This window comes from Heterodontus francisci, chromosome 1 (assembly GCF_036365525.1).
Source record: "Heterodontus francisci isolate sHetFra1 chromosome 1, sHetFra1.hap1, whole genome shotgun sequence".
NCBI classification, from domain to species: domain Eukaryota; kingdom Metazoa; phylum Chordata; class Chondrichthyes; order Heterodontiformes; family Heterodontidae; genus Heterodontus; species Heterodontus francisci.
In genome coordinates this window covers 271826167-271841671 of record NC_090371.1, presented here as the reverse complement: position 1 = coordinate 271841671, position 15505 = coordinate 271826167, and the positions used below count along the sequence as shown (strand labels likewise).

The 15505-nt window shown below is 44.3% G+C and overlaps 1 protein-coding gene across 7 annotated transcripts in view; it reads right to left on the bottom strand.

Moving 5' to 3' along the window:
• The window catches only part of psd3l (pleckstrin and Sec7 domain containing 3, like), a 433935-nt gene that overhangs the window by 202334 nt on the left and 216096 nt on the right, over positions 1 to 15505 (bottom strand). For all 7 annotated transcript variants that reach the window (XR_010976222.1, XM_068045096.1, XM_068045048.1 and 4 more), the window contains one exon: positions 3670 to 4134. Coding sequence is in view for 6 of the 7 variants with exons in the window: in XM_068045096.1 (XP_067901197.1) it covers positions 3670 to 4134 (465 nt within the window). In the remaining variant the exon portion in view is untranslated. The remainder of the gene's footprint in view (positions 1 to 3669; positions 4135 to 15505) is intronic.

Here is a 15505-nt window from a genome sequence, read left to right as displayed (position 1 = left end):
AGACTGCCACACCATCAGGAAGCGCTGTTTTTAAAGCACACCCGAACCTGACCTTCCCCCCCAAGGGTATTTGAAAATCCAGCCTGACATTTCAGGTCTGTATCCTTCCCTCAGAATTAGGAGATATTAGTTCAGGCAAACAGGTAACGGACAAACTTCGGACTGATATCAGGAAATTCTTCAGACAGAGAGTGATCAATACTTGGAACGGGTTCCCCAAATATAGCAGCAGAGGAATTAAGAACCGATTAGATGCTGCAAGGGAGCTGGTGGGGGGGACGCGGGGGGATGGGGAGAAAGGACTTTTCGGTTATTCTGGATGGATGAACTAAGGTGGGTTAAATTACTTTCTCCATCTTTAGTTATTGTTGGATTTGAAAGCAATGTTCTTTATGCCGAGATAATGGACGGAATTTTTCGTTGGGAGGGAGACCCCGTTCACTGGCCGGAAAGTCGGTGACGAGCCTGCCTCCGCCGAGCCTGGGGAGCCAGGCCGGGATTTTTCACTCCCCAGGCTCTTAATTGGTCAATCAGCGGGCCGGCAGCTCTTAATCCCAGCAGTGCCACTGGGAGTGGTGGCCACAGCTGAGACTACACCCAGCCATCGGATGATGATGAAGGATGGGCCCGGAAAAAAGGTAAGTGCCCCCAATGAGGCCCTAAAAATTCTATTGGGCCCCGGCGAGGCATGGGGGTTGGTTGAGGGGGGCAGGGGGAGTGTTGTGCATTGGGGGCAGTTGGGGCTGCTGGCATGGCCCTCTGTGGGGCACAGGGTGTCCAATTAGGCAGGCACCCCCCAACCCCAAGCCTGCAAGAAAGCTGCCAGGCTTTATCAGGCACGGTTCGTGAGGCCTCAGCCACCTGGCCGCTGAGGGTAAAATACCCGTGGCAGTGGGCGGAGGCCTTAAGTGCCAGTTACTTGGTCACTTAAGGGCCGTGACTGTCCTGGGGCGGGAAGGCCGTTTCTCACCGCCGCCACGCCGCGTAAATTAGCAACAGGGGTGCGAACAGCCCCAACCCCCCCACCCCGCCACCAGCCTGCTGGTGTGTAAAATTCCATACAGAGGCTGGCTGAGAGACAGAGGGCATAATTAAATCTCCTGGGCTTTATTCTGTTTATAGCTAATTCAAAGACAACAACTGTGCACAGAAAGATTTATTTATCAATCTATCCACCTGCAATGAAAATATTAATTATTGATTTTACTGGCATCAATAAAAGAAAGTTGCTTCAACCTGTCCCCACCTCCCGGCAATAGATAATCTCTGAATCACCATTGCCAGTGGAGATCCAGGAGCAATAAATGCAAAACAATCTTAAAATGTTCTAAATTCTTAGCTGGATGCTTTAACTGACAACCGCATTCCAATTTTCAAAGTTCACCAACCACATTGTGATTGAACTCTGAATGACTCTGGATCTTAATAATTGGATTCTGTGGCCTTAAAGGGAGTGAACTCCAACCTACTGGAAGAATGAAACATTCCACCATTATATGGTAAAATATTTCACTCATAATAAATAAAGGGCATCAATGCCCGAAACTACAGGACTACGTGCTGAGGGACGCACTAAAGCTTGGGGCAGCCACTGCAAAGGCTCAATGGGGAAAGACCACTGTGTAAGGTCCTCCCACCATAGTGAACTGAGGGGCTGGAACCCGTGTTAAAACCCCTCGGACTGTACGCACCAAAAGTAATGTACTTTGCATATAAAATGGAATGGCAAGAGTTGTGAGGCACCTCATATTCTGTATCGAAGGAATCTGATCTCTATTGCACTTTCTGAAATGTCAAATTTGAACTGTTTTGTAATTTTTTTAAAATACATTTTTATGTATAAAGTATATATTTGGGGGGAAAAAAAATCAACCAACTTATGGGCAATACCATGGGAGATCTGCTAATAATTAAAAATGGTACATATGGTGCACACTCACTCGCATACTTCAAATGTCCCATTTCCATGCTACACTTAAAAGAGAAAGTATGACAAAACAGAAAGTGCCTTGTGAAATGTTCAAATAAACAATCTAGGCTCACACTAGAATGAAAGGTCTGGACTCCCCCTCCAGGGGGGCTGGGGAACAGGGGTTGGGACTGTTTCTGAGTCCTGAACCTGCCCCTGGGGGGAAACAGTCACTCAACTGTGATTTTCCCCTGGATGGCCAAAGAGCAGGTTCACCATTCAATTAAGGATGGCAGGTGGGCCCTCGAAGCTGGAGGGCCAATCAGAGGCCTTCCAGCTTGAAAACAGGCTGCAATGGAAGGTAAATAAGTGTGAGGGTGTTTCAAGATGGTGGCGCCCACTCACCAACCTTTCTAAATCTTTAATTAAGAAGATGATTCTGCAGCCAGGCCACCACTGTTGCGGGGTGGTGAGACCCGCTATCGGGTGGCCCCTGGCTGCTCCTGCACCCAGGCAGGCAGAGAGGACCTCTAGGTCTGCCTGGAGTGCTGGCCGCCCTGCTCCCAACCCCCGGCCTGCCACCGGGTGACCACCTCCAGGTACCTAAACCAGCACCCACTGTCTGCAGGAAGATGGAAGTTAGCTGAAATTTTCCTTTAATTGGCCTTAAGTGATTGAGCCGTGTCGGCCACCTGCCACGGGTGGGCGGTAGCCTTGCCAGCCCCCTATCCCTCCTCCGCAAAAATGGTCCAGAGACAAGAAGGAGCTGGGGAAGCAGCATGCTGGCCGGCAGGGATATTTTTTTTTTTTAGCTCCGACCCACTTCTGTTCCTGGTTCCAGCGGGGCCGAAAATCCAGCCAAAATGTCAGCTGCATAATTTATATTAACAAGCACAAACAAACTCCAAATTTGGCCTCCTGCTTGATTAGTAATTAAACTCTGAATTACCTCACTTTATTTAATAATTGTTTGCTTAATAGGAAGATCTTGGGGCCTTAAAGAGACACAGGTCCACCTGAGCAGCAGAATAATACAGTGTGCATTACACAACGTGACAGTCCAGAGCTCAAACAGCCTATCAACCTGGATGTGCAAACCCATGGGAGATCTGTCTGTATATATTTACATTGGATGGACAGCAGCAAAAGGGGAGACAATGGCATCGTGATAATGTCACTAGACTAGTAATCCAGAGGCCCTGTGAACACAGGTGCAAATCCCACTATGGCAGCTGGTGGAATTTAAACTCAATTAGTAAATAAAAATCTGGAATTGAAAGTTAGTCTCAGTAATGGTCCCATGAAACCATCCTTGATTGTTGTAAAAACCCATCTGGTTCACTAATGTCCTTTAGGGCAGGAAATCTGCTGTCCTCACCTGGTCTGGCCTACATGTGACTCCAGACCCATAACAATGTGGTTGACTCTTACATGCCCTCTGAAATGGCCTAGCAAGCCACTCAGTTCAAGGGCAGTTAGGAATGGGCAACAAATGCTGGTCTGCCAGTGACACCTACATCCCGTGAAAGTAAAATAAAAGCCTGCTGGTGCACTAACAATTATCAACCCACAAGTGGCCTCTTTGTCAAACTGATAAAAGATGCTGCTCCTTGGACACAATTAATTTAGGGCCTTATTTCAACATTGGTTTTACACTTGGATTAACTTTTTTTTAAGAATACAAAATATATATAGATCTGTGATATTTACTCTGATAGCTATTTCCTTGGCAGTTCAAAAGTAGGGGAAAACGATCTTACCTCGCGGTAGACAACTCTTTCCATCTCTCCTGATACAGCTCCAAGAGCTGAGGTGCTCCATTTACAACAGCAATTGGAGAAGGTTTATGGAATAGATTGTCCAACATGCTGTTGCTTGCAGACTCCTCGGACTTGCTATCCAAAGAGTTATTTATGTCCATACGGCACTGCAATACCCTACTGCCAGAGGTGGTCTCCGGAGCCCCGTGCTCCACCAACTGGCTGCTTTCTTTGATTCGCTGCTGGATCATGGGAGTGAGGGGCATTTCAAAGCTGAAACCACATTCGCTCTCGTCTGTGGAAGAGATCACGTCCAGGGAGTCCAGGCTGTTGTAGGAGGTGCCTTTCAGCTGCTGGCACTCCATAATGTATTCAAACTGTGAGCTGAAAATATCGGTCACATCGCTGGGTGAAGTCCATCCACACTCAAATTCTGGCTTGCTTGGTACTGTCAACATCAGTAAACTGAGGAGACAACAGTCAGGATTACAATTAGGAAAACACAGGAAAATCAGCATATTTCACTCCCAAGTCTGATCATTCTTGTCTATAGTAACTCCAGAAATTATCACCTAGATCTCACCTGTTAACTTCTCCCAGCAGTATCGTTACTTTTGCAGTATCACTTTTATTTATTCAAATATTGCAACAGTAAACCCTTCTTTCATATTCTCAAGAATGAAAACCTTCATAATAAAGTTCGTGTAGTGCTCCTGAAATCATTGTTACAATTCATGGGGGAAGCTAAATTTAGGGACATAGTCTCAGAATAAGGAGTCGCCCATTTAAACCGGAGAGCAGGAGGAATTCCTCCCCTCAGACGGTTGTGAATCTTTGGAATTCTTTGCTCCAGAGAGCTGTAGAGACTGAGAAATTGAATATATTCAAAGCGGAGATAGACAAATTCTTGAACTACAAGGGGAGTCAAGGGTTGAGTAGCGGAGCAGGTTTGAGTGGCCGTATGGCCTACTCCTCTCTCTTCGATTGTTATGTTGTTATATAAACGTTTCTTCTCCAATAAATACTTTGTTTGGATCATTTCACATTTTCTCTCCTTCCATTGTAGGTTTCCTTATTCTGCACACAAGCTAGCCCAGACCAATGAGTGGTCAGCCCACTTCTGCCAATGGTGTACACTTAAGGCCATTCATGGAGTTAATGCATAACAGGATTGAAAAATGATTAGTCTTTGCGTTTTCCCTTTATTCCTGTCTGGAGATAACATGAGCTCAGAAGGCACCATTGGATCAGGAACTTACTGGGGAGTCACAGCCCCCAACCAATTATCGCTTGGTAACACCTGACCGTTACCTACCCTTACTTTCCTGCAGATGCCAACTCTTGCTGGGGTTTTGTCCATGCACAGGCAACACTTCAGTTCATTGCACAAAAGGTCATTCTTTATGTATGAGCCGAATCAGTGAAGAGCATGGCAGTAGGGTACTCACAGCCAAACCTGGTCTTCTCTAACCCGACATCCACATAGATATACTTTCCAGCAGCATTCACTTGATAGTTATCAGGAGCTGAGACAATTGGTGATTTGTTCCCTCGATTCCAGAGGCAGTTTGAGGGCAAATTTAGTGCCATGACTATAAGCTAACTCAGTGCCAATCAAATCGGGGATGTTCCTAATCCGCGAATCTCGTGCACACCAGCTCACTGAACCGCTGAGAGGGGCTCTTTTATCAGCAGCCTTTGTTCCCCCCGATCCCCGCCAAATCAATGTGGCTGATTGATATCACCTACATCACTGAGAACGGTGCTCTTCAAAACTACAGGAAATTTTTATTCCATCAGGTTACAAACACAAAATTCAAGGGCAGGAAAAGACCAGCTGGTCTATCAAGCTTGTTCCGCACTCATGATGGCTGTAGCATCGTGACTAGACACCACCACTGCCCCACAGCCACGTAATCACCTGGGAGACACAAGAAAACAGGGGAAAGGTTTGTACCTTATATTAACATAAAATCCCATTGCTACGGACGCATCAGTAAACAGTTCCTTTCCAGCTGTCAAGGTTTTTGATCTGATGTGTGTTATTTTATTTGTTAGATTCTGCACCTCAAACATGCCCAGGTGCACTATGGTACCAAAGACATAACATGGCCCCACAAACCACATCAGGCATTTATCGATGACTTGCAACTCACCTTCTAACTTGGCCAAAGTTTTTATTTCAACATTTCAGCACAAGCAACGGGGGTGAAGAAATCGGAAACACCTGGCACACTTCGCAAGTTCAACAGAAACCAACGAAGGCTTATCATCAGTTTTGGACCAAAATAAGTTTGATTAATTTTGCAGACAGCATAAGACTTTCTGCCTTGGGGCTGTGAGGTTCGAGACAACTGAACTGGACAATTTCCTAAAACCAATTAATATTAGGTGAGAACTTCAGATGTTTTTGGAATCAATTTTTCAAGACTGAAAATTTGAATGGTTTTTTTTATGCACAATTCAACCACACCTTAGTTAAATAGTAAAACCAGAATTATTGATATTAACCCTCTTCACTCCATTTGTCTCCACTTGGCTCTCCTTGATATAAGCTGCCTGGTTAGATGCAATCCAGGAGCAGATGCATTTGTAGTAATGCGGCATCATGAAGTTACACACACACACCAATCAGAACATGAATTGGAAGGTAGGTAACTACTGTACCAGCATAATCCCAAAGTTGCCAACATTGATCTTTGTAAAGTCACATGACCGTGATTGCTAAGCAAAATCTCTTCTCTCAGGCTAGCAACTCGAGAATATAAACTGGGGTTAAGTAAAGGTAGATATTGAACAATGCCAGGAAATATACCAAAATCTCCCTTTACAACAGCTTGTTATAATTGTGTCCAGTACTTAGCCTCATCCCAATTGCAAAGCTGAAGATATCTTACCTGAATATTTTCAGAATGGTGGTGTGATTGACACTCGACTCAATCATTGATAAGGGGCGTGAAGGAAACAGGAGAGGAAAGTTGTACAAAAGACCTAGCTGTTCTGAGAGATTAAGACAAAAAAACACTGCCAGAATTGGTCACTGACTGTTCTGCAAATTAAATGTGGGAATGGTGGATGGGAAAGGTCCCTTGGTATTACTTGAAGAAGGAAGCTCCCTCGATAATCTGGCCAACATCCATCTCTCAGCCAACACCACTCAAGTTTTCTGCCAGTGCTATTTGTGGAATCTTGCTGCGTGTACAATTGCTGTCATGTTTACCTACAAGAAGAGTAACTACATTTCAAAAGTGGCTGTGAGGCACCTTGGGATGTCCTGAGGTTGTAGAAGATACTATATAAAAGCAAGCTCCTTTTCTTCTATTCAAGTTAAGTATCTGAGAATATTTAAAATGACCAACAATGTTTCTGTATTTAAAATATGATGTGAAGACAAGCCATACAGGCCTCAATTTTTATAGCTTTGGAGATCCCGCCTGCCTGATCCTTAGGATTTTTAAACATCAAAAGATTTTTCTTTCAGATTTCAGCTTTATTTTTTTCCTGAAGAAACCACTCTGACCGGGATCGGTTACTATGGCAACAGTAGTCCAATTGGCTTTCCTTCACGAGTCAGCCTGAATAACAAGAGCTGTTAGCTCTTTGATCATGGAGGGAACTGTAGTCAAGTGGAATTCTCTGTTCATCCAAAACCCAATAAATATACATTCTACGTAAGAGTCAATAGGAAAGCTGTGGAGAATGGGTGCCCTGGCTGTTTAGGAGGTTACTTGTCCCACCATCTCTGGAACACTTGGGCCAACAGTAGCACCTGCCCTGCTAGTCTGGTGAGATTAGACAAAACAGGACAGAGCCTGGGATCAACTTTCTCCAGGAGTAGCTCTCTTCACTGTGCTCTCAGCCCAGGGAACCTGGAAGAGCAACAGCAAAGAGAAAATCAAATGGAAATGGTGTAAATAGGCAGAATTACTTTACAGTTTAGAAAGGTATTATTGTGACTAATTCAAATAACTTTCCTGGACTTGATTACCACTGCTCAAATCTCCACAACATCCACTAGCTCCCGAATTGTTACATCATCCAATAGCTAGTGCCCGAGTTGACACTTCATCCATTAACTAGCACCTGACTCGCAATACCATGTATTAACTTGCGCCTGATAACCACATCACCCACTAACTCGCACTTGAATCTAAACACCATTCATATCACATAAATTGCAACATCATCTACTAACTTGTACCAAATGTCCTTATCACCCACTAACTAGAACCTGAATTGCCACCACATCTGCAAACTAGCACCCAACTAAACATGCCATACTAACATACGAATTAAGAGCAGGAGTAGGCCACTCGGCCCCTCGAGCCTGCTTCGCCATTCAACAAGATCATGGCTGATCTGATTGCAACCTCAACTCCACATTCCCGCCTACCCAGATAACCTTCCACCCCCTTGCTTATCAAGAATCTATCTACCTCTGCCTTAAAAATATTTAAAGACTCTGCTTGCACTGCCTTTTGAGGAAGAGAGTTGTAAAGACTCATGACCACAGAGAAAAAAAATTTCATCTCTCTCTTAAATGGGTGACCCCTTATTTTTAAATAGTGACCCCTAGTTCTAGATACTCCCACGAGGGGAAACATCCTTCCACATCCACCCTGTCACGACCCCTCAGGATCTTATATGTTTCAATCAAGTCGCCTCTTATTCTTCTAAACTCCAGTGGATATAAGCCTAGACTGTCCAATCTTTCCTCATAAGACAACCTGCCCATTCCAGGCATTAGTCTAGTAAACCTTCTCTGAACTGTTTCCAACGCATTTATATCCTTCCCTAAATAAGGAGATCAATACTGTACACAGTACTCCAGATGTGGTCTCACCAATGCCCTGTATAGCCTCCCTACATTTGTATTCAATTCCTCCCGCAATAAACGATAACATTCTATTAGCTTTCCTATTGCTCGCTGTACCTGCATACTAACCTTTTGTGATTCATGCACCAGGACACCCAGATCCCTCTGCATCTCAGAGCTTTGCAATCTCTCACCATTTAGATAATATGCTTCTTTTTTATTCTTCCTGCCAAAATGGACAATTTCACATTTTCCCACATGATATTTCATTTGCCAGATCTTTGCCCACTCACTTAACCTATCCATATCCCTTTGTAGCCTTATGTCCTCTTCACAATTTACTTTCCTACCTATCTTTGTGTCATCAGCAAATTTAGCAACCATACCTTCGAGCCCTTCATCCAAGTCATTTATATAAATTGTAAAAACTTGAGGCCCCGGCACTGATCCCTGCAGTGCATCACTTGTTACACCTTGCCAACCAGAAAATGACCCAGTTGTGCCTACTCTTTGTTTTCTGTTAGCTGGCCAATCTTCTATCCATGCCAATATGTTACCCCCTATACCATGAGCTTTTATTTTCTGCCATCTACTTACTAGCACCAAAATGAACATGTCATCAACTAACTATCGCCCAAATGGGCAAGTCATCCATTAATTAGCACTTGATTCACGTCATCCATTAACTACCACTGGATTCACACCATCCACTAACTAGCAGCAGATTTACAACTTCCACTGATTAATGTCTGATTTACACTATTCACTAACCAGCATTCACATCAACCACTAGCTAGTGCACAAATCACGCCATCCACTATTTAGTAGCAGATTCACACCATTCACTAACTAGTAGCGCATTCACACCTTCCATGGACTAGTGCCCAATTCATGCCATCCATTAACTAGCAGTGGATTCATGCCATCCACTAACTAGTGCCCGATTCACAACATCCACTAACGATTTGGTGATGCACAGTTGATAAAATGTTTGACATTTCGGAACAGGAAAGGGTTTAACAGGCTGCCCTTTTGAATGAAGCACACACCACCTATTCACCTTTTCAGAATATCCCTCAACATCTTCTCCCTTTGGAAAGGGAGCTAGTGCCAGTTGTTCCTAATTATATTCCATGCAGCACACCGAGTTTCACAGGACATAGATATGCATCATGAATAAAACACTAACAATGGATGTGGCTGATCTTCCAAAGGATGGAATCACCAATATTGAAGGTAAAGAAAGAAGCATGCTGAAATAGGCAGCTGATCCCACAGCAGCAGTAAACAAAGAGGCCAATATCCTCAGGTCCAGCTGTACTGCTGGCGCAGCAAGTCCCCTACCAACCCAGCCACCTGTAGTCATGGATACCGGCCTAGTCAACAATGGCCACCCCCAGCACATATGTGTTTATGGATCCAACAGGAGCCCTAAAACTGGTCCAGTGAGGTAACCAATCGCCTCTTGAATCCAGTATCTTATGTCTGTAAGAAGTTCAGGGGGCCCTTGGAGTACTCAGTTGTTGTGTGTTCTGCTTAGGCTTCTAATGGGCATGAAGGGCCAAGTTCCCTGGGTTGTGCAGGACCTCCTCCTGACACGCTGATTAATGGCCCCCTCCGCGTCTGGTGCTAATCCCAGGACAGCCTAGTTCCATCCCATTTTCAATTCTTCGTGTGGTGATCCATTCCAGTTGTGTCAGAGGATCAACAGAAATTTCAGGTCCAAAAAAATTAATACTTCCTTTGGAGACCTTTCATCAAACGTCAATAAGGTCAACATCTGATTTGTTAACTTGTCTTTTTCTCTTTCCTGCTGACAAACCTGTTGTATTGCCATAATTTAAGTGTCACCTAAGGCTCAGTGGGTAGCACTCAAGCCTAAGAGTCAGAATGGCTGCAGTTCATGTCCCACTCCATAGGCTTGAGCATATAATCGAGGATGACACTCCTGTGCAATATTGAGGAAGTGCGGCAATTTTTTTTTGATTCATTGACAGGATGTAGAAGACACTGTCAAGGCCAGCACTGATTGTCCATCCCCAATTGCCCTTGAGAAGGTGGTGGTGAGCCACCTTCTTGAATACAACTGAGTGGCTTGCTGGGCCATTTCAGAGGACAGTTAAGAGTCAACCGCATTGCTGTGGATCTGGAGTCACATATAAGCCAGACCAGATATGGCAGATTTCCCTCCCTCGGGTCCATTAGCGAACCAGAATGGTTTTTAACAACAATCCAGTAGTTTCATGGTCACTATTACTGACAGCAGCTTTTTAGTCCCGATTTCTTATTCAATTTGAACCTAAATTCCCCAATTGTCATGGTGGGATTTGAACTCATATCTCTGGACCATTTGCTCAGATCACTAGCCCAGTATCATAACCACTATGCTACTGTCAGAGCAGTCATCTTTTGGAAGAGACATTAAACTGAAGCCTCATCTGCCCCTTCAGTTGGACACAAAAGATCCCAAGGCACGATTTCAAAGCAGAGCAGGGGTGTTTCCTCCCACCATTCCCACCTCAGCGTCCTCATCAACATTTATCTCTCAAACAATATCACTAAAACATTACCTGATTGCCTTGAATTGAAAGCAGTAAGCTGGTTAAAATATGATCTACAAGCTTCAGAACTTAATTTCTCTAGAACAGTCAACTCAAGTGGCCCATTTACAAGCATATTTCTTCCATTCAATAATTTTATTGGAAAACAGACCAAATGATAAGGCAGCACTCTCTGCTTTATATGCCTGTGTACATTTTTACTAAAATTAGCAGGGGAGTAGACATAGCCCATAACATCAATACATAAAAAAAGAAAGCATCTCAAACAGCAGCAGTTTATGGGCAGGCTGGTTATTTTTTACAAGGAAAAATTGAAGGGAGAGTTCTTTGAAGACGTAACAAGGATGACTGATGAGGGTAATGCAGTTGATGTGGCCTACATGGATTTGACAAGGGCCCACATGGCAGACTGGCTTCAAAAGTAAAAGCCCAGGGGATCCAGGAAATGTAGCAAGGTGGATACAAAATTGGCTCAGTGGCAGGAAACAAAGGGTAACTGTTGACAGGTGTTTTTCCGACTGGAAGACTGTTTCCCGTGGCGTCCCGCAGGGTTCAGTACTGGGTCCCCTGCATTTTGTGCTACTATATTAACGATTTGGACGTAAATGTAGGGGGCATGATCAAGAAGTTCGCAGACGACACAAAAATTGGCCATGTGGTTGATAGTGAGGCGGATAGCTGTAGGCTACAGAAAGATATCGATTGACTGGTCAGGTGGACAGAAAAGTGGCAAATGGAATTCAACTGACAGCAGTGTGAGGTGATGCATTTGGGGAGGTCAAACAAGGCAAAGGAATACACAATTCATGGGAGAATACTGAGAGGTGTAGAGGAAGTGAGGGACCTTGGAGTAAATGTCCACAGATCCCTGAAGGTAGCAGGACAGGTCAAATAAAGTGGTTAAGAAAGCATATGGAATCCTTTCCTTTATTAGCCGAGGTACAGAATATAAGAGCAGGGAGGTTATGCCACAACTTGAGTACTGTGTGCAGTTTTGGTCACCTCATTACAGAAAAGATGTAATTGCACTAGATAGGGTACAGAGGAGTTTTAAGAGGATGTTGCCAGGACTGGAAAAATGCAGCTATGAGGAAAGATTGGATAGGCTGGGGTTGTTCTCCTTGGAACAGAGAAGGCTGAGGGGAAATTTGATTGAAATGTACAAAATTTTGAGGGGCCTGGATAGAGTGGAGGTGAAGGGTCTATTCACCTTAGCAGAGAGGTCAGTGACTAGGGGGCAAAGAGTTAAAGTGATTGGTGGAAAGATTAGAGGAGAAATAAGGAAAACCTTTTTCACCCAGTGGGTTGTGGGGGTCTGGAACTCACTACCTGAAAAGGGTAGCAGAGGCAGAAACCCTCAACTCATTTAAAAGGTGCCTGGATATGCACCTCCAGTGCCGTAACCTGCAGGGCTGCAGACCAAATGCTGGAAGGGGGGTAGTGGGCACTGGGATTAGGCTGGGTGGCTCAATCGACCGGCACAGACATGATGAGCCAAATTACCTCTTTCTGTGCCGTCGACATTCTATGATTGTATGAAAATTTGACCATTCTCAGATCAGGCAGGACGGAGGGAGACAACCTGTTTTAATAAACCTGGCTCAATAAAGATTAGCTGATTTTTAATTCTGTACATTTACCTGTCTGCTTTAAAACCCATTTTATTAATATGGAACAAGGTCTGTAAAGCTGACTGCATTTTAACATATCTGTGGAGTGGATGGGGGGGGCGGGGGGTGGGGTCGATTTCCCTCAGAGCTCCCCCATCCCCACATAACTTCAACAGAAATCTTACCTGTACATGTAAATGGATTTTGCCAGTACAGTGGGGCAGGGAGAGGAAAGCCACGAGGAAATTCACCCCCACTGTTAAGTTTTTAGGCACTTTAATTAATATTGTCCTAACAAGTTTTAGACCAGTGCACAAGATAGCTTAGAAAGTGGTTTCACTTATCTTGTAATTGGATCTCCTCACAGGTTAAAGGGTGAAACAATTCAGGAGTCTATTAACATTTTTTAAATAAATCTTTTAACGTTTGCTTTTGTCTGTTCGTTATGCTTCACCCTGCTTCCTTTGTCTCCATTGAAGTTTTTTGGGCTATGTTATTTTTCCTTGGTTTCAGTTGACCAGTTTATTTTTTATCTTGTACCGTTTTCCACACTGTGTAGAATTATTCAATTTTCTATATGGGGTCTTTGGTCCACTGTCCCCTCTGGGGATGGTGAGGGGGCAGTTCCTGGGTAATCGAGAGGCTAAATGTTGTACTGTTGTTGTATTTTGTAGTGTACCTGGGGCGTTCTGGAGAAAGTCTCAGATAAGGTCAACAAAGAACTCTATTATTTACATAATACTACATACACTCTCATCAAGCCTCCTATGTTATCATCCTTCGTGCTGCTACCTCTTCTCCCAAGCCTAACCTCATGTGACTGTTACATCACCCGTCTTACAGTGGGAGGGGTTTCTCTCACTGTCTTCAGCATTAACCCTTTACATCCTAATACTACACTAAATTCTTTGACTTTTCTTAGAATCTGTGACCTTTATCATCTGTGATATTCGGAATTATATCTTACATGGTAGAGGTTTGAAGGATATGGCAGCTTCGTGGTTATGGTTCTGCAATGGCCACCTAGAGGCCATGAGTTTAAATTCCACCATGACAAGTTGTTAAATTCAGTAATTTGTGGGCTAGTGCCAGATAAAATGACCATGATAGCTGCAGAATTATTGTTAAAACCCACCTGGTGCACTAATTTCCTTCAGGAATACCCTACGTGGCCTACATGTGTCTCCAGTCCCTCAGTATGTGGTTGATTCTTAATGCCACTCAGGGCAACGAGGGATGGCCAATAAATTCTGACTTATCAGTGACGCCCATATAGAACCATATAATGATACATGGCCATTCAGCCCATCTTTGAAAGATCTATCAAATTAGTCCCACTCCCCAGCTCTTTCCCCATTGCCCTGAAATTTCTGTTCACCCTTCATCCCAAGAAGGATTTTTTTTTCATAAAAAAGGCAACCTTTTCTGAAAATGTTCAGCATACTTTCTGCTGAATGGAAGATATTTCTGAAGAGATGAGTGTTTCTTTTTTCAAAAAAATAGTGACTTTCATTGGCTGCTTGTTAATAAAATTGAAAATTAAACCAATCAACATGTTTTTCACCCTTCAGTCATATCAGCCAATGGTCAGCAGTAAATTTATCTACATATAATTAAATGCTATGGAGAGGGAGCGATCATTATATAAATGAAGGTGTTAATTAGTAAATACTTTTAATTGACAAATCAGACACCTCAAGCCCTAACATAATACTGCACCAACTACTTGCACTTACACAAAACACCTGAGAGAAAAGATAAGGGCCGGGATTTAACACAAAGGCGGTGGCCCCGCCCACTTGTTGAAAAGTCAGCTGGTGGGGAGCCCGCCCCTGTCGACCAGGGAAGACACTGTGCAATTTTGCGTGGCTCAGGCAATTAGTTGTCTGATGGCGTGGCTTCAGCCCCCTGAGGTAGGATGTCCCGCTTCCAAAAACAACCAGCCAATCAGAGCGCTGGCAGCTGCTGGGACTGCACCCAGCCCTGGAGGGAGGCTGTGGCTTTGTGGGTATTGTCACTGGACTAGAAACCCAGAGACCCAGGGTATTTCTCTGGGGACATGGGTTCGAATCCCACCACAGCAGTAGGTGGAATTTGAATTCAATTAATAAATCTGGAATCTAATGATGACCATGAAACCACTGTCGATTGTTGTAAAAACCCATCTGGTTTACTAATGACCTTTAGGGAAGGAAATCTGCTGTCCTTACTTGGTCTGGCCTACATGTGACTCCAGCCCATAGCAATGTGGTTGACTCTTACATGCCCTCTGAAATGGCCTAGCAAGCCACTCAGTTGTATCTAACCGCTACGAAGTCAATAAAACAGAATGAAACCGGATGGACCACCCGGCATCGACCTAGGCACCGGAAATGACAACAGTAAACTCAGCCCAGTCGACCCTGCAAAGTCCTCCTAGGGGCTTGTGCCAAAGTTGGGAGAACTGTTCCACAGACTAGTCAAGCAACAGCCTGACACAGTCATACTCACGGAATCATACCTTACAGATAATATCCCAGACACTGCCATCACCATCCCCAGGTATGTCCTGTCCCACCAGCAGGACAGACCCAGCAGAGGTGGCGGCACAGTGGTATACAGTCGGGAGGGAGTTGCCCTGGGAGTCCTCAACATCGACGACGGACCCCATGAAATCTCATGGCATCAGGTCAAACATGGGTAAAGAAACCTCCTACTGATCACCACCTACGGTCCTCCCTCAGCAGATGAATCAGTACTCCTCCGTGTTAATCACTACTTGGAGGAAGCACTGAGGGTGGCAAGGGCACAGAATGTACTCTGGGTGGGGGATTTCAAGCTCCATCAGCAAGAGTAGTTCGATAGCACCA